We start from the raw sequence: 24,489 nt of genomic DNA, 5'->3' as shown, positions 1-24,489 counted from the left end.
AAATGGGGATAACAGCACTTCCCTAGCTCACAGGGCTGTTGTGAAGCTAACACGTTAAAGATAGAAAGGTGCTCAAATGCTATGGTAATGACAGCCAAGGCAATAAAAGGGCCTAAGATATATAGATGGATATACATTATTCAATCTCATTAGCTAGTCCGTAAACAAAAACTTTGTTTAACAGGAAGGTTAAGCATGATATTTCTTTCCACCCCCACAAACAATGAAGAGAAAAGACATGCCAGGTCCTGGGGCACTCTTTAACCACACCCTCATGTCCACATAGCATGTTTCCACTGGAAGCAAAAAACTCCACACCACCACCAAAGAGCTTCCCTTACCTCCAGCTAATAAGAAGGAACAGGGAACATCAGTCTCTCCAACATGATAATGCAAACCCTTTATTCCAAACTCAACAACATGAGCAAGTATTCAGTGTCACTGTGTATACACATAGGTGCTGGAACGAAGGGTGCTGCAGCACCCCGTGGCTTGAAGTGGTTTCCATTATATACAAGGGTTAGAGTTTGGTTCAATGGCTCTTAGCACCCCCACTATAAAAATTGTTCCAGCACCCTTGAGTATATACAAGTTACATGTGGAGTGGGTTGTGTGTTAGCGGGGCAAGCACAAGGGTGCAGTCCAGAGTGTGCTTTATAATAATAAGCTATGCCACACAAGAGGTGATTCACCGCCTCAAATTCAAGATACATTTAATGCGCAAGGGCTCACTATAGCTGCTACCTTTGCCTTACAAATGTGGGAAATGAGACGGGCTGGCACACGGCACTCATTTGATAGCTTTTCTCTATAAAAGAAGAGAGAATTTTCATTTTCTTCTATAGTAGAGATGGGATAGTCTTTAGCTGTTTTCCAGCAACTCTTTCTTGACAGGCTAAGTAGTACAATGAATTGGGCACCAAGCTTTTAATCAGCTGTGAAAACTATAAAAAGCTTGACAACAGTTAGGCTGTTGGCATGCTGACACCACTGCCTATTATGCTGACCAATATTGTCTCATTGTTTCCTTATATTCCTCTGTCAACCTGTCTGTATCCATCGCTTGTCTTACACTTAGATTACAAACTCTTTGGGGGCAGGAACTGTCTTTTTCCCTCTGTGTTTGTACAGTGCCTAACACAACAGGGCCCTGGTCCATGATTAGGGCTCCTATGTGCTACGGTAATACAACTAGTAAGTAATAAGGTTAGTGGAAGGAAGAGACTTGCTGGTCAGGACTTGTCCACACAATGTGCCTCAACCACAGCCAAATGGGCTTTGGATCAAGGCCATATGCCTGTTTCTGGCCACTAACACTAATCCCTCAGTTTCATGAGCAGCAAGTTTGGTCTTTTTTGCATTAGATGCTGAAGCATTTCTCTTCCAGGTGTGCACCAGCAGGTCAGGTGTAAAGGCAACTTCCCCCCAATGGAAATAAGAGACATTAGAAAAGGTATTGCTTAGAAACTGCTGTAATAGAAGTTTGCCAGATTGAAAGATGGAAAACCATTTTAAAGTGTTCAGTGAGATAAAGTACATACCAAATCTTTGACATTAATTGGGCATTTGTGCTCACACAAAAGTTGAACTACTTGAAGGCAGCCACACGACGCTGAAAAAAAAAAAGAATACAAGTCAATTAAATCCATTTTTAAAGTCTATTGTCTCTGCATTGCCCGTGTATAATGGCGGGAGCATCAAAGAGTTAAACTCAAACATTCACAATGAAAAATATTAGAGGTTCTCTTTAAAAAAAATCCACAGAAAGGGCATTTGCAGATTTAGACATTTCCCTGCCTGCTTACAAACCAAAGACTGCAGCATTATGCTAGTGTCTGAGAACTAACCAAATTGATTCATCTCTTTTTACTGTCCAAGCAGACGGAGGGTGGGCAGAAAACAAAGAGCATGAATTGTGAAAAGCAAGTTATATTTAAAAATAAACTAGTAATCACAGCCCAGAGTAGCATAAGAGGATAGTCTTTTTGCCCAAAAACCTGAACAACTTGACCCTTAATACATTACAGCATCTTCTTTCTCAGCACTTTCATGAATATCTGTTAACTGTACAGGATTTTAAAAGCAATGTGTTTGATTCACTTGTTTGAAGTGTAGCAATGCTGAAGTCTACTGGCCATCTGAACATAAGTCACTACAATCAGTAAAACTGAGATGTCATTGATTTAAGCAGGGAGTTCGTTATAACTTAAAAAAAAAAAATCAGAAACACTGAAACAATGCCAAGAAGCTATAAACAAGAAAAAACAAAAAGAAAAGTGAAGGAAATGTAGTTCTATGAGGAAACAGAAGCAGAGCCTACTTTAATGCATCTTACTGTTGTGCTGACTACTTTTCCAATCATAGCATGAAAATCACACGAGGAGTTACTGGATCTATGTGATTAGCATTTATCGAGTTCTAGTATAAAGGAGAATGTCTAGGATTGTGTAAATGCCAGAATCAGAGAGTGGATAACAAGTTTTCAATAGAAAAATTACCCGCATAATGTAAAGCTGTTTTCCCAGAGTTGTCAGTGCTGTCTGCTGGGCATTTAGACTGTAGAAAGAAAAAGAAAATGCTTAGAGAGAAATAAGAATACAAAGCATTTGTTTGCTGCAAGTGCAGAGGGATGACCTCTTGGGACAACCAGCTTTGTGAACTACCACAGATGTCCCAGTCCATAAAAACCAATAAACACTGGGTTAATCATTAAAAGGGATCGTTTTCCTCTCAATAAATCTTAACTACTTTAGCATGCATCCCACTTGCTGAAACACATACACTGGAGTTATGGAAGACAACACTCTTGGGAGGAAGACATGACCCCGTGACCTTCCTAGCCAGTGATGAAGAACAAAAGTTGCAGAATAAAGGAAACTATACATTCAGTACAGTCTATATCTGGCTGTCTTGGGTAAAGAGTACTCTCAAAAAATCCCCACTTCCAAATTTTATTTAAAAAAACCAAACAAACCCATTTTATAATGCAGTTTGGCCACATTATTTATAGTCTTTGTTAAAGAAAATGTATGCTTCATTTTTAGGTATCTTAAATGAAGTGACTATTAAGATAATAAATACAATTATAATCTATCTTTATGAGGATTTTTCAAAAAGCCAACAGCCATCATTGAATAATTTTAAAATCCTGGCTTTCCTTTAATACTTTTACCATCATACCTAGTTAAAGTAATAAATTTTACAGTCCTTTAACACCGCATTTTTCAGTGCATAAAATTTTAATCTAATGCATAATATTACTAAAGTGGTATTTTTAAAAGAACTGGTTTTTAAAATGAAAAGTATTAGCTTCAGGCTTTTAAAACACAGCACATCTATAAACTTTAGCAAAACTGCTGGGTAAGTGGGCTTAGTTGCAAATATATTATCAGCTTCAATAAAGGAAGCCAATACAGTTAAAATTTAAGATGTATATCTAGTCTTCTTGAATTCAACTTCAAAGACACATGTTGATCTTATGCATTCCTTACATTTGTAACAGCTTACATCATGTAAAGCAAGTCCGCAAAGAAACAGGAGTGTGATCAGAGGATGAACAAACAACTTTTTGCATTTGTAACACCACGCCGGTTTCTAATTGTTTACAAAGAGATACATAATACTCAACGAACAAAGCAGTGAGCTGCTGAGTGAGGGAATGGGTACTTTAATACTCACCCACCCACATCCAACCACTATTGGTAGTTGAATTAACCTATTACTGCATGCAGTATGACCAGCGACAGCTGGATGTCATTGTCAATGCTATCACTGGTACTGTTAGAACTGTCATTAACCATTGGGTCCCATCTCTCAATATCCAAATTCTCTCTTTCCAACTATCACCTTGTCTCCTTCAACATCACCCACTTGCCCACATCTGCAGATCCCATCTACACCACTCTTAATTCCCAACTCCCCACTCTCTCCTCTGCTGGTTCAGCCGGAGGCTACCTTTGCTTCTCTCTCCTTCATCTTCCCTCAATGCCTATGACACTGCAAGGTCCATCCCACTAACCCCCAGCCCATGGCACACACTAAACATTTGCTCAAGGGATAGGAGCAGAGGCAAAGTGCCATGACTACAGTCACTTCCTCCACTGCAAATCTGTTATCGCTTCTTTACATTCCACCATCTTCCTGGACAAGCAGGTTGTGCCAGTCACGTTGATTCCCTCGCCTGCAATCCTCTTTACTTCTTTACTTGCTTCCTTAGGGAAAGAGCAGGAAATTAGGTAGACCTTGCCATTCGCATGGAATCCATCCTGGAGACGGTCAGGCTAATGAGTTTGGGGGTGGGAGAAGCAAGTTCCAAAGCCAAGGACCTCAGTGAGGATATCATGCTATCCTTCACTAATTTAGACAGGGGGTGAAGACCAAGGAAGAAGGGCCCTAAAGCTGAGGGATATCAAGAATGCAAGAATCTGATGCAGATGATTATGGGGAACAAGTGGTCAATCTAAAAGACCCACATTTAGCAGAGGAGCAAGAGAGCTAGTGAACACATTAGTGATCTAATACTCAGTTTCATTTTACTTTACCTGAAGAAGCCTCTTGATGCAATCAAGGTGGCTGTTCTTTGCTGCAAGATGTAAAGCAGTGTGCCCTAAATTAATACAAACAAAGCAAATTAAATATTAATAATTATGAATTGCACAACAAAACTGAGATTATGTACCGTTTCTTTAAAAAGCAATATTGTGCTCCCCATAGCCTAGATACCACAACAGAGATGGGCATATTAAAATATCCTACCTAGATCATAATATTTGGGTGCATTTACAGAAAACAAGTAATTTCCTCTTTTATAGCCATGCAGCCTCCCTTAGATCGCTCCAGAATTGCTGCACAGATATGTTCAGCAAGTGCTTTTGAGACAGCTGTCATCTTGGGACTGAGCCAGGGATATCCAGAGCTAAAAGCAGGAGCTGCTACACCTTGAGCTAAAAAGCCAGGACCCTCTAGCTGGGGCTGTAACAGACTTGTATCCTCTGCTGATCAGGCAGAGAGGGTGACCAGTAACACACTCACCAGGGACATACACTCTGCAGACTCCTTTTGTGCCTGTTTTATCAATTTGTAAGTTCTCCATACTATCTGACTAACAATGCAATACTGTTTATAGAAACAAGACTAAAGACTGCAATATCTCATCAGCTTTTATGCATATAGCCCCGGAAGAAACAGGGAAGTCAGAAAGAAAAAGTTAGAGTATACTAAATATGAAGAGGAGAAAGAGTACTGTTTCTTGACTGCTTCTAATACTGATACTCAAGAGCCATTGTTTATGTGGTCAGTGGCAGTACACAGAGGATGCGACAGGAGGACTACCAAAGCAAAGTTTCTTCAGACTGAAACAAGCATCAGTTTGAAGCTCAGAAGAGAATAGCTGCTCACCACTGAAAATGATGAATGGATTAATCAGTCCTGAAACAGGATCATAAAGTGACAAAGTTTGGGTCAAATTTTATACCTGGTGCACCTACAGGTTCAAAGTTAACCACTCTCCCAGTTTTGCATGTGTAATTTCAATTCTTCCTCCAAAATCACAGAGCACCTCTCACATGTGATAAGTATTCTGTTGTGTGCAAGAAAACTAACCCATCACATAGGTGTTTTAGTCAGAAACGGATCAAGTCCACCCAATGTTTAAAGCCTATTATGGTGAAAGATGGAGTATTGATGGGTCATTCAGGCAAACTGGACTGGCTAGTTAACATACAGAGTATTCATTCTGTAAATACCCCAACCGAAACACCATAGTCTATTAAAAACTCTGCCAGTTTCCCCCCATTTTCTCTTTAAAGTGTTAATGATAAAAGGCACAGGGATTTTCTTGAGAACTGAAACACTTCAGGGTAAACAGCTTTGAGCTCTTCTTTGGGCAATCAGTTCCTACAAATCAGCCATCAATGCTCAGGAAATGCCCTGCTGCAATTCCAGGACAGTTAATGGGGTTAATAGTCTGGATACACATAAAAGTGAAGCCTAAAAATCTTTATCTGAACTAGGCAGAGTCCTGAAGACATGAAATTAACAAAACAGGTTTTACGTTGGAGAACCATCAATTATTTTGCCGTCTTGAGTCCACTAGCATGCTTAATTTTATAACCCTGAGGTTGAAATTTTCAAGACTGGAGGTATGAGTTAAAGCACCAACAGTGTGTATGTTTATGTCTGCATGCATAATACTGCAAATGCTTTATCAAACTGCTAAAAGATGCATGCAAATGAGCAGTAAAGCACCTAATAAATACAAGCTGTTCAACTAGTCACCCAGTTTTCACAATCAGTGTAGCTGCATAATTTCACGTGACCTGTTGTTTACAGATGTCTGACTTCTCATTTTGAAACACGACTTTGATCTTGTCCAGGGGTCTCAAACTCAAATGACCACGAGGGCCACATGAGGGCTACTTCATTGGCCTGAGGGCCGCATCACTGACACACACACACACACCCCTTGCTGCCCCAAGCCCTACCCCCACTCTACCCCTTCCATGAGGCCCCGCCTCTTCCCACCCCTCCCCTGCCCCCCATTCCAACCCCTCCCCTGAAGTCCCCCCCCAACTCTGCCCCTTCCCTCCCCCAGAGGGTGCATGAGGGGTGTGGCGGAGGCTCAGGGCAGGGAGTTGAGGTGCAGCAGGGGGTTGGGGTGCAGGCAGGGGGCTCAAGGCAGGGGATTGGGGTGAAGAAGGGGTATGGGATGCAGCAAGGGGCTCAGGGCAGGGGGTTGAGGTGGAAGAAGGGGGCTCAGGGCAGGGGGTTGGGGGCCGGGGTGGCAGCGGCACACACCGCGGCCAGGGCAGGCTGCCGGCCCCAGCCCCGCTCTGCTCCGGGAAGTAGCTGGAACCTGGGGGAGGGGGATGCAGGGCTCCACACGCTGCTTGCCGCTCCTCCCAGCTCTGCTCCGGGAAGTAGCTGGAACCTGGGGGAGGGGGATGCAGGGCTCCACACGCTGCTTGCCACATATCCCGAAGCTCCCATTGGCCGCGGTTCCCCCGTTCTCGACAGGAGTTCTGCTGGTGCAGCTACAGCAATTCTTTGAATGATTTTATGCCAGCTGAAGCACTATCAGCATAGCTGTGCCTAAACTGGGGTTTTTGCTAGCATAGCTACATTAGCTAGGGCGGTGATTTTTTTTTTTCCTTCCACACTCCTTTCCGACATAACTTTGTAGTGTAGACTAAGCCTACATCTTGGTCCTATATAAAACATGTAGCAAAAGCTCATAGTTATGTACCTGTACCATCCTGTGCCGTGACATCCACACCATGCGTCATCATAATTCTGAGGCACTCAGCATGTCCTTTAGCAGCAGCCACGTGAAAACTGAAAGACAATTACACTCAGCTGATTTTATTAACATCTCTTTTCCATTAGCATTAGTAAGCCAACCGTTCAGCTTTTCCATTTTGCATCCCTCAACTCCTCCAATATTCCCCAAGTATATAATGAACATGTGACGGCTAAAAGCGTTTTCCTTCCATGTTCATACTTCTGCTCAGAATGACTTCTTACTAACCAAGTACATTACACACATCAGTTCCTATCCAACTTCGAAACTAATAGCCAAATCCTGGCCCCACTGAAGTGAGTGGCAAGACTCCAACTCAAGTCAGTGACGCCTGGACTGGTCCTCAAGCAGAAGCAAATAACACACTTGTACTGCTCATCTACCCTCAATAAGTTACCGAGAGATCACAGATATTGCAGAGTTGCGAGACTGTGCTATAAACATACTCTAATTTTGGGTTTTGCTTTTCACCATGCATTATCTTGCTTGTTGGCAAAGTAGGAAGTTGTGGAAGTTGCCAGCCACTAGAGACCCATTCAACAGAAGTAATGGCTAAAGACTTAACTACAGAGTAGACAGCAAGAGTTGTATTCTATCCAACATCTTTGATGTTTCAGGATTTACAGACTGTGTCCTGTGAACAGGCAGCCATGTGGTTTTACTGAGGTATGCCAGATGACCATAGCAAGATGGGAAGCAGAGGGGGAGGGATGAAAACTGGAAGAGTTTATGTACAGCATGTGCAATTTGACTACAAAGATGATTCATACGAGAGATGGTATTCTGAGTGATTTTACTAGAAAATGACTCTGCATACCAAGTTGATGAGTAATTTGGACAGTAATTTGCTTTCAGATAGCTGTGTACATTTCTCAGGACCACAAGTTGTGGTGTAAAACCCAAATCCAAAGGACAAAGGCAGTTCAAACTAAACCCAAACCACTACAAGTGAGAGATATGGAGGCAGCTTAGCACGCATGCTAGCAATTGTAAAGAAACCAAAACTCCAATAGAAAGTAGCTTTTTGGGAGGGTCTTCTAAAAGTTTGATTGCTATCAATACTACCAATCTCATCTGATGAAAACAACAGATTTCTAAGATCAAAAAGGCACGTTAACATCTCATCATCTCTCCTTCCACCCCCCCAAATATCAACTACTGTATTTAAGAGTTTACATTTTGGATAGTAGTTTTAATATTTAAAGGAAGCCAGCATCAAAGAGTTGCTTCCAAATGGGCATCAGCCCACTAAACAAGATCTGTACAGAACCCTATTGGATCCTGGTAGACAATTAGGACTCCTAAGCACCACAGTAATACAAATAATAAAGGAAATGTGAGATAAGTGACAACAATTCTGCAGAGGTTTCTGGCAGACGACATCTGAACAGCAACACTATATATACTCCACTAAACTGCATGTACCATAGCTATGCAGACTAAGTGTATATAAATATTGTATAAAAGGTTCTACTGAGAAGTTAGGCAACAATTGGTGGGTGATAATGATCTAGACTGGAAGTGGTTTATGCTACGGTTTTGTCTGTGGTTAAATTCAGTGCTCATTTACCAACCCTTCTTTCCTTAAACCATGACTATGACCTACATTGGTGGTCTTGTCTTTACTCTGCAGCTTGAGTGCTCGGATTGCTACTAATAAACTCAATCACTTCACTGGCCTCTCATCATAAGCATATTTCGCAAGTTCTTTGGGGCAGGACCTTTTTCTTTCATGTGTGTTCAGCACCTAGCTCACTGGGTCCCCACCCAGTCCCAGATTAGAGTCTATGGCAGTGCTTCTCACACTTTTGTACTGGTGACCCCTTTCACACAGCAAGCCTCTGAGTGCGACCCCCCCCTTATAAATTAAAAACATATTTTTATATATTTAAACTCCATTATAAATGCTGGAGGCAAAGCCAGGTTTGGGATAGAGGCTGACAACTCATGACCCCTCATGTAATAACCTTGAGGGGTCCTGACCCCCAGTTTGAGAACCCCTGCTCTATGGGCACCAACATAACATATGCAATATACTAATTGGAACTAATTTGCAGCCTTAAAAAAAAAAATCTCAATAGAGATGAAAGGACCAAAACCCAAGAGTGCTGATGACTTTAGCAGAACACTTAAGCTTTGGCTTAGAGCACTCAGCAGCTCGCAGAACTGAGTCCTAGATCACCCCACCAGACCAGCACTGCCGATCACTGTGGCAGAAGCTTGGAGTGCACTGCTCTGGCTTTAAACTGTCCTTGGGATACACAGAAATATCCTGCACATTCGTCATGGTGCCCACCACTGCCATAAATAACAAACTAAACATTTAAAGCCTTTCTGAAAATATACTAAAGAACTTCAGAAGAATGTCTGGCTGGAGGGTGATATATATTTATATATTAAAATCAGAAACAAGACTCATGTACTAAGTGACCAATAAACAGAATCTTATAAACAAGATTTTTCCAGAAGAAAATATTTCTCGGTGTTCTGGGAAAAATGATTGGGGGAGGGAAGTGACTTGACTGATAAAAATCCAACACCTCTAATTTAGCTAGTACAACATTTCTCCAATATTGAATCAGAATCAAACACATTTGTGTAGATATACAATTAGATCATAGCTACCCAAGACTAGAATTTGCGTGAAGGACACACTCTGCTTGTTTACATTTGGACACTATTTGTCAGAATCATAAACACTTGCATAGTAATAACTTGGCTAAATCAGTGACATTATGATTTACAGCCAGATTCTGTTTGAATAGGGGGCTGTGCCAAATGCAACAAAAATACCCAAGTGCATAATAAAAAGTTTTGCTGTATTTAGATAAAAACAGACTGCAGAGAAAGAATCAATAAGTGAGGGAGGGAGAAAGCAATCCCTTTCAGGCTGCAGAATGCACCCAGGTGTCTAAAAGCAACACTTCACTGGTGCAAATGACTGACACAGCACACTGCCACATGCCATCACTTACATGAATACCAAGGATCTTGCATGCAGTAAATGAATCAAGAAGTCTTCTCATTTTGTAAGTTTAAGGGAAGATGATGTATCAAACTCATGGAAAAGTCATTCCAAAAAAATTGAGAAGGGGAGAGGGAAGAACGTACACAAATAAGTAAGAAAAAAACCCACGAAGAATATGAAGTGAATATTATCAAACCTGAGAGAATATAATGCATAGTGAATAATTTGACAGGTTTTACCTGTTTGCTAGTTTTTTGTCAGCAGCTTATGTTTCTTTATGATTATAGTTATTTGAAAATATTTGCTGACTGCCTATAAGTAATTCTTAGTTTGTATCAGAGGGGTAGCCATGTTAGTCTGGATCTGTAAAAAGCAACAGAGAGTCCTGTGGCACCTTTAAGACTAACAGATGTATTGGAGCATAAGCTTTCGTGGGTGAATGCCCACTTTGTCGGATGCTCCAATACATTTGTTAGTCTTAAAGGTACCACAGGAGTTAAAACCTCACTTCTTTGGATGCATTAGTTTGTAGTTGACTCAGATAGTTAATATTTTGAAATTTGAGCCATCATTCAGGTTTCTGGTACAAATCTTCACATTTACGTTTTAAGTTTGCACTGTGAATATTCTAGTAGTTGAGAAAATTTTACTCTTTCCAAAAGCATTCCTGCTTGCAAACTTATTTTCTGAAATATTAGTGGGAATTGATCAAGAAGTCAAACACAGGCAAAGCAAATTCAACTATTCAAACACATATTTGTGGGGAAATACTTTGGGTATTCACTCTGATCACAGCACTCCTCCATATGGGAACTCTGGTGTCTTTATCTACACTGAAGTTTTCAGATACAAATCTGAAGTGCCAAAAGAAATTCCCATAGGATAATTTTTTAATATTGTTACATTCTGTGGCATTACATGGCGAACATATGCAGGTTTTCAGCAAAGAACAAGATTTAAACTACAAATTAAAAAATGGACCCAAGAGTCAGAAGGAAAGAAAGTTGCTGAATTTGCCACAATTTTTCATTCCTCACTGAAGAGGTCAGTGTGGCTTTGTATACTTACTGATCCCTTTAAGAACCTCAAGCAAGAGGGCAGTTTCTCCAGATGTGTCTAGATCTAGAACTGCTTTTTCAATTCCAGGTGGAGATTTTACAATCTTATTATTTATGTAATGTGTTACAGATTGTGCCTAAAAAGCTAGGGGCCTAGATTTTCAGGCGTGACTAGTGATTTTGCTTTAGTGTTTGGGTACGTAACTTGAGACACTTTGATTGGGCCAGGTTTTCACAAAATGCTGAGCACTCATCCTCTGGAAGTCTTTCAAGATATCTCAGTTTGGACTCCCAACAATCAGGGCTACCAAAAGCCTAGTCACTTTTGAACGTTTAGGCCATGACCTCTGGCAAGTCCAGCTTACAGTCAACATGTACGACACAGCTTGGGTGCAAGAAGATGCACAGGTGTTATTGGAAAGGGCACAGGAAGACTATGCAAAAAAATAAAATGGAATTTAAAAAGAAGAGTGGACATATGTGGTGGAAGCCTACTGTAAGCCTATAGGGCTGTATGAAAGACTACATGAAGGAAAAAATAAAATACAGAAAAGTATACAGAGGCACAGGATGTAATCAAAGCAAAAATGTAAGGGGGAGGGCCACACCTGGTCAGTACCATAAGAGGAGAGGATGAGGATCTTTAACTTAATGTTGAAGGAGACAGTGACCAGTGAGTTCAATCTTATTCGACTGAGGATGGATAGAGACTCCTGACATCGTCCAACTGAGGCAAGCCAAGTCAACAAGTCATGTTTAAGGTAGAACAATTCTGCCCAAAAAGAATAATTCTGCTGGCTTAGCAATATACTCTGGTTTAAAATGAAAATTACAGGCTTTTCTGAATAGTGGATACTTTTCCTAGAACCATAGAAGATTAGGGTTGGAAGAGACCTCAGGAGGTCATCTAGTCCAACCCCCTGCTGAAAGCAGGACCAATGCCAACTAAATCAGGAGTAGACAACCTATAGCATGCGTGCCAAAGGCGGCACGTGAGCTGATTTTCAGTTGCACTCACACTGCCCACGTCCTGGTTACCAGTCCGGGGTACTCTGCATTTTAATTTAAATTTTAAATGAAGCTTCTTAAACATTTTAAAAACCTTATTTACTTTACATACAACAATAGTTTAGCTATATATTATAGACTTATAGAAAGAGACCTTCTAAAAACGTTAAAATGTATTACTGGCACACGAAACCTTAAATTAGAGTGAATAAATGAAGACTCGGCACACCACTTCTGAAAGGTTGCTGACCCCTGATCTAAATCATCCCAGCCAGGGCTTTGTCAAGCCGGGCCTTAAAAACCTCTAAGGATGGAGATTCCTCCACCTTCCTAGGTAACCCATTCTCAGTGCTTCACCACGCTCCTAGTGAAATAGTGTTTCCTAATATCCAACCTAGACCTCCCCCACTACAACTTGAGACCATTGCTCCTTGTTCTGTCATCTGCCACCATTGAGAACAGCCAAGCTCTTTCCTCTTTGGAACCCTCCTTCAGGTAGTTGAAGGCTGCTATCAAATCCCCCCTCACTCTTCTCTTCTGCAGACTAAACAAGCCCAGTTCCCTCAGCCTCTCCTCATAAGTCATGTGTCCCAGCCCCCTTATCATATTCGTTGCCCTCCGCTGGACTCTCCAATTTGTCCACATCCTTTCTGTAGTGGGGAAGGGGCAAAACTGGACGCAATACTCCAGATGTGGCCTCACCAGTGCCGAATAGAAGGGAATAATCACTTCCCTCAATCTGCTGGCAATGCTTCTATTAATGCAGCCCAATGTGTTGTTAGCCTTCTTGGCAACAAGGGCACACTGCTGACTCATATCCAGCTTCTCATCCACTGTAATCTTAGTGCTGTCAAGCAAGAGGGAAGGTTCCCAAGTATAGAAATAAGCAGAGGGGCTGTACAGATTTTATTTGCTACAGAATAATTCTTTACAGGCTGTCAAGTATCAGAGGGTAGCCGTGTTAGTCTGTATCTACAAAAACAACAAGGAGTCTGGTGGCACCTTAAAGACTAACAGGTTTATTTGGGCATAAGCTTTCGTGGGTAAAAACCCCACTTCTTCAGACCTCACTTTACAGGCTGCATACAATTTCCTAAAACATTCAAGACAAAAGCTGCATATTTCCAGTTGCTGGAGTTTTCATCATCTGGGAGCCTTGAAGTGGTGCATTTTATTTGCATCTTTGATGAATAAACTTCCTTTTAAAAGAGAGCAAACAAAACTTGATTCCTGCTTCCTGATTGCAAAATGAATTTAAACAAACAGACAAAGAAAAACAAACTTGTGAGGCTTGACGTGGAGAAGTGCTGTATTTTTGAAGGTTAGATTCTCACTGCATATCATATTCAAATCCTGCTCTCACACACACATTCCTTTAATTTCTCTCTATACATAAGAAATGGCTTTTGCCACCAGGATTCATTACGGTTGGACATCTGAACACCTTTGGCATTCACTAAGGCAGGGCTCCTTTTTGCTGTGGACAACCATTTCCAGGGTTACTGTGGGGGGAAAGAAGTTTATTAACTCTGCTCCCAGCCTTCCCACCTCAGCACCAGAGCAGTGACCTTACAAGGGGAAGATGAAGACAGATGCTCCCTATTGAACATAGGAAAAATCATCTCATCATTTGAAATCCATCCTGCAGGGGAGGATAAACACCTAATGGTTTGTGCTTCTACCATTCTGATTACAAATCACACAGTACCCGAGTGTGACGGGTTGGATCACAGAAACCTCCTTGGGAGCTGCCAACCGATGTGCCAAGACTACTTCTATTCCTGTTTTCCCTGCCAGCTCAGGACTCCAGCACCCTGTCTTGCTGAGCCAGACACTCCCGTCTGCTCCAACAAAGACCGAGGGTCTGAATTACTTGCCCCAAAGCTGCAGGTTTACTTGAAAACAGCTCACAGAAGAGTGCTTGTCTTTAACACTCAGATGCCCAACTCCCAATGGGGTCTAAACCCAAATAAATCCGTTTTACCCTGTATAAAGCTTATGCAGGGTAAACTCATAAATTGTTCACCCTCTATAACTCTGACAGAGAGATATGCACAGTTGTTTGCTCCCCCAGGTATTAATATATACTCTGAGTTATTTAATAAGTAAAAAGTGATTATTAAATACAGAAAGTAGGATTTAAGTGATTCCAAGCGGTAACAGACAGAACAAAGTCAGTTACCAAGCAAAATAAAATAAAATGCGCAAATCTATGTCTAATCAAACTAAATACAGATAATCTCACCCTTAGAGATGTTTCAGTAAGTTTTTTCCTCAGACTGGTCACTTTCCAGGCCTGGGCACAATTCTTTCCCCTAGTACAGCTCTTGTTCCAGCTTAGGTGGTAGCTAGGGGATTCTTCATGATGGCTCTTCTCTCCCTCTTTGTTCTGTTCCACCCCTTTATATATCTTTTGCATAAGGCGGGAACCCTTTGTCCCTCTGGGTTTCCACCCTCCCTCACTGGAAAAGCACCAGGTTAAAGATGGATTCCAGTTCAGGTGACATGATCACATGTCACTGCAAGACTTCATTACCCACTTGACAGCACACACATATACAGGAAAACTCACAGGTAAAACACAGCCATCTGCAGACCATGGTCCTGGTTAATGGGAGTCATCAAGATTCCAAACCACCATTAATGGCCCACGCTTTGCATAATTACAATAGGCCCTCAGAGTTATATTTTATACTTCTAGTTTTAGATACAAGAGTGGTATATTTATACAAATAGGATGATCACACTCAGTAGATTATAAGCTTTGTAATGATCCCTTACAAGCGACCTTTTGCATGAAGCATATCCCAGTTACATTATATTCACTTATTACCATATTTTTATAAAACCATATAGACTGCACAACATCACACCGAGATTAAGTCAAAATGACATCCTTAAGAGGAATGCAAAGTGTGACTATTATGAAAGCCCAGAGAGCAATGCACAGCAAAATTCATGCAGATTCTGAATAAAGTAGAGAGCAACTGCACTACCATAACATTGGATGAAAATTCAGCTCAGTATAATTAACTGTGAATCAATGACACACACTCAAACAATAACTAAAATGTGTGTATAGAAGAAAAAATGTTAATTTGACAACTAAACAACAAAATGGCCACCTACATTTGGCATCCCTGAGCAAGTTCTAGACAGCAGAATTGCTATAGATATCGGGTGGCAACAGGCAGTAATGGAAATTCCATTTTCTAAAACATCAAAAGTTGACATTTTTATCCTTTTGGTCATAGAATCAGAATAGTTTGATCAAACAGGTCTCTTTCTAAAACAGTCCATCCCCCCTGTTGGTAGAGAAAAAAGTAAGAAATCAGATATTAAAGCTGATTCTAGAGTTGATCTCTGTAAGAGATCAAGAACAAGTGATAACAGAAGTTCTTATCCAAGTGCCAGAAAGCATAACACTTATTAATGTTTGTACAGTACATGTAAGAGCACTGTCATTTCTATTACATAGCCCTTATACAGTGCTTTTCATCAGAGGATCTCTAAGAACTTTACCAAAAGGTAGGAGAGTTGAATTAATACGAGTTTACAGGTTGAGAGAGAAGCACTTGACCAAGCAAGTCAGTGGCAGTGCTGGTAAAGGAACACAATCTCAGTCCCCTGCTTAAACACTTACAATGCCACCTCCTAGTAAGTAAATCTTGCTTTGAAAATGCATTTAAAACAAGTTTGTGGGTTCACACATGCAATAAAATGACATATGAACAGAATGGAACTGGTATAACAAATATTAGGTCTTAATCTGAGACACAGTAACCTTCAAAACACAAACTGAATCAGAAAAATGCAGACTTGTGTGTGGGAGGACGAGGTGATAAGTCAATACTTGCCTGAACCAGCCCCCTTATCAGCTGTATTGTAAATTTAGCCTCAAAGCTAAAAATGGTAATTTTCTAGATCATCACCACCAACCTCCTCACAATGTGTTCTAGCGATTTGGTAAAAGTTCAGTTCTGCGGCTGCTCCACTTACAGAGCAGTTAAGATTTGACAAAGAACTCTACTGAAGTATGTGTCTTCAGGGTATTTGTACTCCTTGTGGTACAAAGGGTGCTCAGAGAGCAGTGCTCCCAAGAGAACTGCAAAGCAGATGTATTTTGGTAGAATTAGTATTCTCTGCAGAGGAGAATTCCCCCATAGCTTGAAAGTGGCATGGGATGACATTTTGCAAAACTCAAAAGTGCTTCAGAACATTCTGGAATTGTGGATGACAAATGAGCTAGTCAATATAGTATCATGGCATGCAAGGACCAGAGTGTGCCAACTGGGCAAACTGCACCATTGTTCTCAGTCATTTTCTTCCAAGTGCTCAGAAACAGAGGTGGCCCGGGAGGCAGGGTCATGTACCCCCTCCCGCCCCAGATTTGCTTCTTGGCTTGGACTGAGCATGCTCAGTAACACTGCTGAAGCCAGCTCTGTCCCCCCACTATTGGCAGACACAGGTTGTCTCTGCTCAGAAAAATAAATTAAATGCGATCTTGCTTGAAGTACACTGCGAACTCACTTAGACTTATTGTCAAGGTTTATTTTGAGTAAAAACATCTCTGCCCAAAGCAGAACATTTTTTCTTTTATTCCTAATGTATACATCAAATCTTTGTTGACTTTCAAAAAGCATGACTTGCCTGCCAGCAACTTGATTTACAATTTCCTGACAGACAAATACCTTCACACAAACAAACACGACTGTTAAAATAAAGATACAGCACTGCTTGGAGCCTCCGTGGTCGTGATAAAGATATAGAAATGAAATGTTCCCCAGTCCTGTACCAGTCCAGACTGAGTAGTTACCTGCCAGCGTATCCCGTCAGGATAAAACCCCCACCTGAAATCTTTTAGCACCCTGCACTCCTTATTCAACGGCTTCTCCAGCTTGTTCACTGCATTGGACTGAACTTTTGTATATTTCAGTGGCATCATAGGATCTAAAAAAAACCCATAAACCCCAAAACCTTCCATGAACCTATTATCCCTCTTCCTTCCTTCTACCAAATTCTAGCTCAGTTGAAGTCTTATAACTTCTGTTTCAATGACAGGACCAAAAATCAAACAAGTATTGTTTTAGTTCCCATCTGAATCTTGTTTGTGTTTCAGTGTAGAAGTGTTACGGTATAACAACATTTTAGAGACCTGGCCATGGTTACCCCATCAACAAGAGAAAGGACTAGGAAACTAGGAATGCACCTGGGGCCGGCATGTGAGAATAAGTGCCTGGAATCAATCCACAGCAAGTCCAATCCAGACCTCCTTCCTTGACAAGAAGTGTGCTGGCCAATAATTACACTGAGTTAATGAAGACTTTTAAAAACAAATGGTTTTGGGGAATATTTTTATGGGTTGGCATTTATTTCGTACATTCAGACTCATGGACTTTAAGGTCAGAAGCGGTCATCATGATTATTTAGTCTGACCTCCTTCACACTGCAGGCCACAGAACCTCACCCACCCACTCCTGTCATAGACCGCTAGCCTCTGGCTGAGTTAGGGAAGTCCATAAATCATAGTTTAAAATAGGGCTGTCAAGCGATTAAAAAATTAATTGCGCTGTTAAACAATAATAGAACACCATTTATTTCAATATTTTAGGATGTTTTCTACATTTTCAAATATATTGATTTCAATTACAACACAAAATACAAAGTGTACAGTGCTCACGGAAAGTGCTCACTTTATATTTATTTTTTATTACAAATATTTGCACTGTAAAAATGATAAAAGAAATAGTATTTTTCAATTCACCTCATACAAGTACTGAAGTGCTCTTTATCATGAAAGTGCAACTTACAAATGTAGGGTTTTTTTGTTACATAACTGCACTCAAAAACAAAACAACATAAAAAAGCCTACAAGTCCACTCACTCCTACTTCTTGTTCAACTAGTCACTAAGACAAGTTTGTTTACATTTATGGGAGATAACGCTGCCTGCTTCTTGTTTACAATGTCACCTGAAAGTGAGAACGGGCGTTTGCATGGCACTGTTATAGCTGGCATTGCAAGGTATTTACATGCCAGATACGCTAAAGATTCATGTGTCCCTTGATGCTTCAACCACCATTCTGTGTTGTAATTGAAATCGATATATTTGAAAATGTAGAAAAACATCCAAAAATATTTAATAAATTTCAATTGGTATTCTATTGTTTAACAGTGTGATTAATCACAATTTTTTAAAATCAATATTAATTTTTTTTAGTTAATCGTGTGAGTTTACTGCGATTAATTGATAGCCCTAGTTAAAGACTTCGAGTTACAAAGAATTCACCATTTACACTATTTTAAACCAGCAAGTGACTTGTGCACCATGCTGCAGAAGAAGGCAAAAAAAAACCCAGGATCTCAGCCAATCTGACCCAGGGGGAAATTCCTTCCTGACCCCACATATGGCAATCAGTTAGACCTTGAGCATGTAGGCAAGATTCACCAGCCAGGCACCTGGGAAAGAATTCTCTTTAGTAACTCAGAGCCCTCCCCATCTAGTGTTCCATCACCAGCCTTCCCCCACCTCCCTCCAAGTATACAAAGTACCCTAAACAAAGGGTGTTTGACACATCTTGATTCTAATCCAGACATGTGGTGGACAAAACCACTGGCAACTTTCATGGTGATGGGGGGCGGGGGGCAACACACACCACACACAAATGGAGAAAGAACGAGGAGTACTTGTGGCACCTTAGAGACTTAACACATTTATTTGGGCATAAGCTTTCGTGGGCTAAAACCCACTTCATCAGATGCATGCAGTGGAAAATACAGTAGGAAGATGTATATAAACAGAGAACATGAACATATCTATTCAAGGGACACCATCAGAGGACCTGGGAGCGGATGGGTCATTACACAAAGTAAAAACTATTTCCCCATGCTAATTTTTTCCCCTACTGTTACTCACACCTTCTTGTCAACTGTTGGAAATGAGCCATCCTGATTATCACTACAAAAGTTTTTTTTCTCCTGCTGATAATAGCCCACCTTAGTTGATTAGTCTCCTTTTAGTTGGTATGGCAACACCCATTTTTTCATGTTCTCTGGGTATATACATCTTCCTACTGTATTTTCCACTGCATGCATCCGATGAAGTGGGTTTTAGCCCACGAAAGCTTATGCCCAAATAAATTTGTTAGTCTCTAAAGTGACACAAGTACTCCTTGTTCTTTTTGCTGATATGGACTAACACGGTTACCACTCTGAAACCTGTCAGAATGGAGAACTACTTCTTCCTTCCCTTATTGAGACACATGAACCCTTTCAATGGCACATGCTTTTGTAAAGTCTCTTAAAATAAGGAAGGATTTATACTTTTCAGGCTGTGGAGCACTGCAGTCTACTGTGCAAACTGAATTTCAATAACAAGAGAATTTTGAATCAATTTCAGAAATCAATACACCTGATCAAAATCCTGAAGGCACCTAGGTTAAAAAAAGTTACTTGATAGGCAAAGCTTACTTAATACTAACAGGCTTCTCAGGCCTTGTCTACACTACCAAGTTTTGTCACCAAAAGCTGCCTTTTGGTGACAAAAACAGCAAGAGTGTACACGCTATAATGGGACGTTTGTTGCAAAAAACGCCCAGTTTTGGTGACAAAAAACTTCCACCCCTATGAGAGACTTTTGTCTTTTCCCCTCCCTTTATTGTCCACAAAGAGCCAGTGTAGACACTGCTGACTATTTTGTTGACAGAACTGGCTTCGGCCAATAGCCCACAATGCCTGCCCTGATTGCTGCCCTGCAGACATGTGCCCCTCCCCTTTCAAAGCTCTGGGAAGTATCTGTGTGCTGCTCCTTTTGGGGAGCAAACAAAGAGAAAATCATTGGAATGCTCCTGTTCTGCCCAGCACTAGGAACACAGCAGCAGGCAGAATGCTACAGCAGGGGGAGGGGGACAGACTGCTGTGTTGCTTTGCCATTTCTCAGCAGGGAGAGCTCACAAAGCTACCCATGATGCTGCTCTCGGCAGCTGAGAGGGCTGTGGGAGAACTCGCGCAGTGATCAGCTCTTCCTTCCCACAACACTGCACTGCGGGATACATATCCACGATGCATTGCTCACACTGTCAATGATGGTGTCCCCAACGTGGACATGATCTGTCGACAGAGGGAGCAAGTGTGGACACCCTTTGGCGATTTTTGTTTTGTCGATTTTTGGGTGTCGACATAAGTTTTGTCAACAAAACTTGGTAGTGTAGACAAGCCCTTACTGTATCCTTACTTAAAGGATGCAACTTCCCAAACAAAAATATTCTCTAAGAGCTTGGTATCCGATACCTTTAGCAAACTGTTGCATTCCACATGCACGTTGTTTGCCTCACATCACTTAACATACACATTGGGCAAACCAGCCTTGTTTCTGTTTTGCTAAGTCTAGAAACTAAAAATTAAAAACTGGAAGTTTCAGTTGATTTCACTGAACCTTCCTTTGAGTGCATGTCTAGAGCATCAGCACTTCTGAGAAGATGCGCACCTTAAAAAATAATCAGTTATTCAACTGCTGAATAAATTCTGCCATGTTTAGTCTTTCTGGAATCCTGTCAGCATCACACATTCCCAGGCCAGTCACTTTCAATTACACCATTTACTGGGAAAATCCTGTATCTTTATTAATAGACTCGCTTCCGATCCGTAATATTCTAAATACTGCAATCATATATGACTTGCTAGTCTATTAGTGCAAAACAAATTAAAATACACGAGAGACACCACTCCCCTCCCAAAATTGCTCCCCTACGGACAAACTCCAACAAACATGCACTTCCCTCACTACAGATGTGCCAGTGTTAAAATGATCTCAGTTAAAGGGAGAGCAGGAGGGGACACAACGCGAGATCAGAACATAGGTTCATTAACATTCTGTTTTGCAAACGGAAGTCAATTTAGCTGCTGAATAGAACCTACATATGGCATTGTATATATTTATTACAGCGAAGGCCATAATTTCACACTGTGGTCACTGCATCTCTTCTCAAGAGTGCATTTGATAAATGTGGCCTTTTCAGAAAGGGCAGACACTCCATAATGGGCACAACACACACTCAACAGAGCAAAGACTAGCTTCTGAAGAACAGTTAAGGAATATTTGTTAAGATGCGGGATGGTTTATTTTCCGGGCCTCAGATTTGGCATCTCAAACACCTCTATAAATTGATGGATGAGTATCCCATGAATTTTAAATATTTATTGTAAAAAGCATTCCATCACTGATGTTAATAAATGAAATTAAACACAGTGTTTGTTCTCCGCTTCCTTTACCAGCTGTACTGCAGCAGCTGTAAATATTTAAAAAATAAAAGAGGGTTACAAGAGCTATGCTGACTTCAGTGATGTTAGCACACAGCTATTCTGTCACTTAATAGATAAGCTGAAGCTGTGAAGAGAAAGCAGTTATGTTAGCTTCAACTCTGTAACTTGTCCCTCCCTCTATAACGAGGAGCCGCAAGGGTGATGGAGGACTTTTGACAAACAAAAGCAGACACCACTTACAATCAGAACAGCTGCCAATTATTTTTCCCTCCAAGTGTCACAGGAGAGTAAAAGTAAGGGCTTGTCGACACTTACAATGATACAGCTGCACTCAGGCAGCTGCACCATTCCAGTGCTTCAGTGAAGATGTTACCTATGCCATTGGGAGAGCTTCTCCTGTCGGCATAGGTAATCCACCCCTCTGAGAGGCAGCAGAAGCCCTGCTGTTGACATAGTGCAGGAGTTAGGTTGGCATAAGTGTGTTGTAGCGGTACAAACTTAAAATGCTTGTGCAGACGAAGCCTAAGCTTCTAAATAGTTAGAGACCAATGTCTGTTTTTTTTTCATTGTCTTTAATGATGTGAGTTTTTAGGGTGGGACTTTCAATGGGGCTAATGGGAAAAGGGGGCTCAATCTCATGAAATTTCAATATAATGCTTAACTTGACTTGCTTTCTGCCACCCTTAACCGTATCTAGAGCATACCCCAGTGCAGGCCAGACTCAGAAGTGTACAAGATGCCAGGTAGTTAGCAGGAGTACAAAACAAATATTCACGTAGTTCAGGACTAGAGTTTATTCCTGGCATGTATGTATTCACAGGGCAAACCTTCATACAGTTTTGCAATAATATCTACAAAAACTCTCAACCCCAATTCAAAATTGCCCTCAATTCTCAAAGCAAGAAGTCAGCATCCATCCAGGACTCAGTGAGCTGCCCCATGAACTGGTTTTTCTAGAGGTCAAGCACAGCCTCCAGTGATGCCCCTGACCTTAGTGTGTAAAACTCTCTTCATGCCAGTGAAAGCCCTACACACCCTTTCTTCAACGACAGTAAATAATCTGGAATGACTCTCAGAATTCTGTTTGTTTATACTGTCTCCCACCTGTGCCTTGTGCATGAAAAATCTTGTTTCAATCACATCGAGGTACAAGAGATTAATAAAGGAGAGCCTGCTGAAGGGCTCTCTTCTTAATGGGAGAGAGGTGATGGTGTCAGACAGTGCAGAAGCTGGTAAGCTGTAGACTCCTGATCTTATCCCTCAATTTCAGCAAAAATATCCTCCCAGCTGCTGTTCAGAGGTTTTGGGGATCCCAGAAGCCTTATTTTTCTCTCAACTTGTGATCCAACAATCCCATTTTTACATGAAGTTTTCTTTGGCAGGACTTGTTGCCACATTACTGTTGACTCCCACTGCAAGTCTGAGATTGGAGAACTTCCTATACATTTATTATTACTGTAAGACCAAGAGATCAGATTTTTTGATGAATTGAAATTTTGTGGCAGATTATCCTTTTAAAGTCAAGAGATTGCGATCACTGCCAATAGTGACTGAGAATCTCCTGGAGGTTAGTATCAGGGCTCAGAACAGAAGAGGCACTCTTTAGGGAATTAAAAGGCTGCAGTTTTGAAATACTGGTTTTGTTCTTTGGCATTACAAGAATTGGAAGGGGGACAAAATTCAAGGAACATGAGGGTGAACCATCTTAAAAATGTTTAGGACCCTAGTACAGGATGTTGCATTCCTGCTCACCTTTACGCCAAACTGAATACTCTTCCTTCTGGTTGTGCTTTTTCAGAGACATTAATTACATATATATATATAGCTCAGGAGACAGGTATTTAGCTTTTGAAGTACTCAATACTCCTAGCACAGGGATTTTCAAACTGTAGTGCATAATCTTGATGTTCCATCCTCTGACTTCACAACCATTTTTAAAGAAGGCGGTAAGTCAACCAATAAAGTTTGGAAACCGCTGTCCTAACATATGGGTTCTTAAAGTAGGAATCACAACCCTCATGGTGGCCATGAACGGGTCCAGGACGTTGCAACCATCCTCCCCTTGTTTATGGCTAAACAGAAGGAAGTCCTGAGATTACAACAAAGGAATCCCAAACCATTCTATTGTAACATGGGGTCATGGAAAAGGGTGAGAACTGGGTAGAAAATTAATCTAAAATATTTTATTGTGTGAAAATCTAACATGACTGTTACGAATTGCATCTGGTGCTAGCAGAATTGAAAAAGACAGGGGTGTCCTTATTTGAGTTTTAGTAAGTTGGCATCCCAAGAACATGTGTTCTTATTTTGTAGCTCAAAGAACAGTACATGTTTAAAATTTACTGGGTTTTTAAACTTTAAATGCATCAGACTTAAAGCAATAGCTTAGAACTATCTGTAAAAAATTTTAAAAATTGCATAATACCAATACTTGCTATTTACAGAGGAAATAGCCCAAAAAAAGCATGGGTAAAATTATACAGCATAACTCTAATTTTCCAGACTACTGCATAAAAAGTTTGGTTGCTTTAGTTCAGTCTTAATATAAAGGGTATTGTCCTATTTCCCAATAAATGCATTATTTACATTGTAAGATTTAAATCACCTCTTACCAAAGACAACACATTATCCTACCCTTCAGAGAGGAAGAGGAATGGAATTGGGTGGTATGCAAGCAAAAATAGACAGTTTAGAGCTCATGCTTCTTTTCAATTAAGATTTTGCCATTGCCGCTGAAGAAAAAACAACAACTGTGAGGAAGCTAGCATAAAGCATTTAGAGAAATACAAGCCAGGTAAATAAGCAGTCACCAGTTCTGTCTACTGCCTGGAGACTATTTTTGAAGGTTTACGACTCGCTAAAATAAAGACTACTGCATGTTGCTCCCTTTTATGTGTC

The 24,489-nt window shown here is 40.9% G+C and overlaps 1 protein-coding gene across 6 annotated transcripts in view; it reads right to left on the bottom strand.

Moving 5' to 3' along the window:
• Positions 1 to 24,489, bottom strand: part of RAI14 (retinoic acid induced 14) — a 128,561-nt gene that overhangs the window by 20,717 nt on the left and 83,355 nt on the right. For all 6 annotated transcript variants that reach the window (XM_065598841.1, XM_065598844.1, XM_065598842.1 and 3 more), the window contains 4 exons: positions 7,244 to 7,332; positions 4,542 to 4,606; positions 2,499 to 2,556; positions 1,542 to 1,612 (listed from right to left, as the gene is read on the bottom strand). In XM_065598841.1, the coding sequence (XP_065454913.1) occupies positions 1,542 to 1,612; positions 2,499 to 2,556; positions 4,542 to 4,606; positions 7,244 to 7,332 (283 nt within the window). The remainder of the gene's footprint in view (positions 1 to 1,541; positions 1,613 to 2,498; positions 2,557 to 4,541; positions 4,607 to 7,243; positions 7,333 to 24,489) is intronic.

The sequence above is a fragment of the Chrysemys picta genome, chromosome 6 (assembly GCF_011386835.1).
Source record: "Chrysemys picta bellii isolate R12L10 chromosome 6, ASM1138683v2, whole genome shotgun sequence".
NCBI classification, from domain to species: Eukaryota; Metazoa; Chordata; order Testudines; family Emydidae; genus Chrysemys; species Chrysemys picta.
Note: the sequence above shows the minus strand (reverse complement) of the source record. Positions and strands in the feature narration are given on the sequence as shown.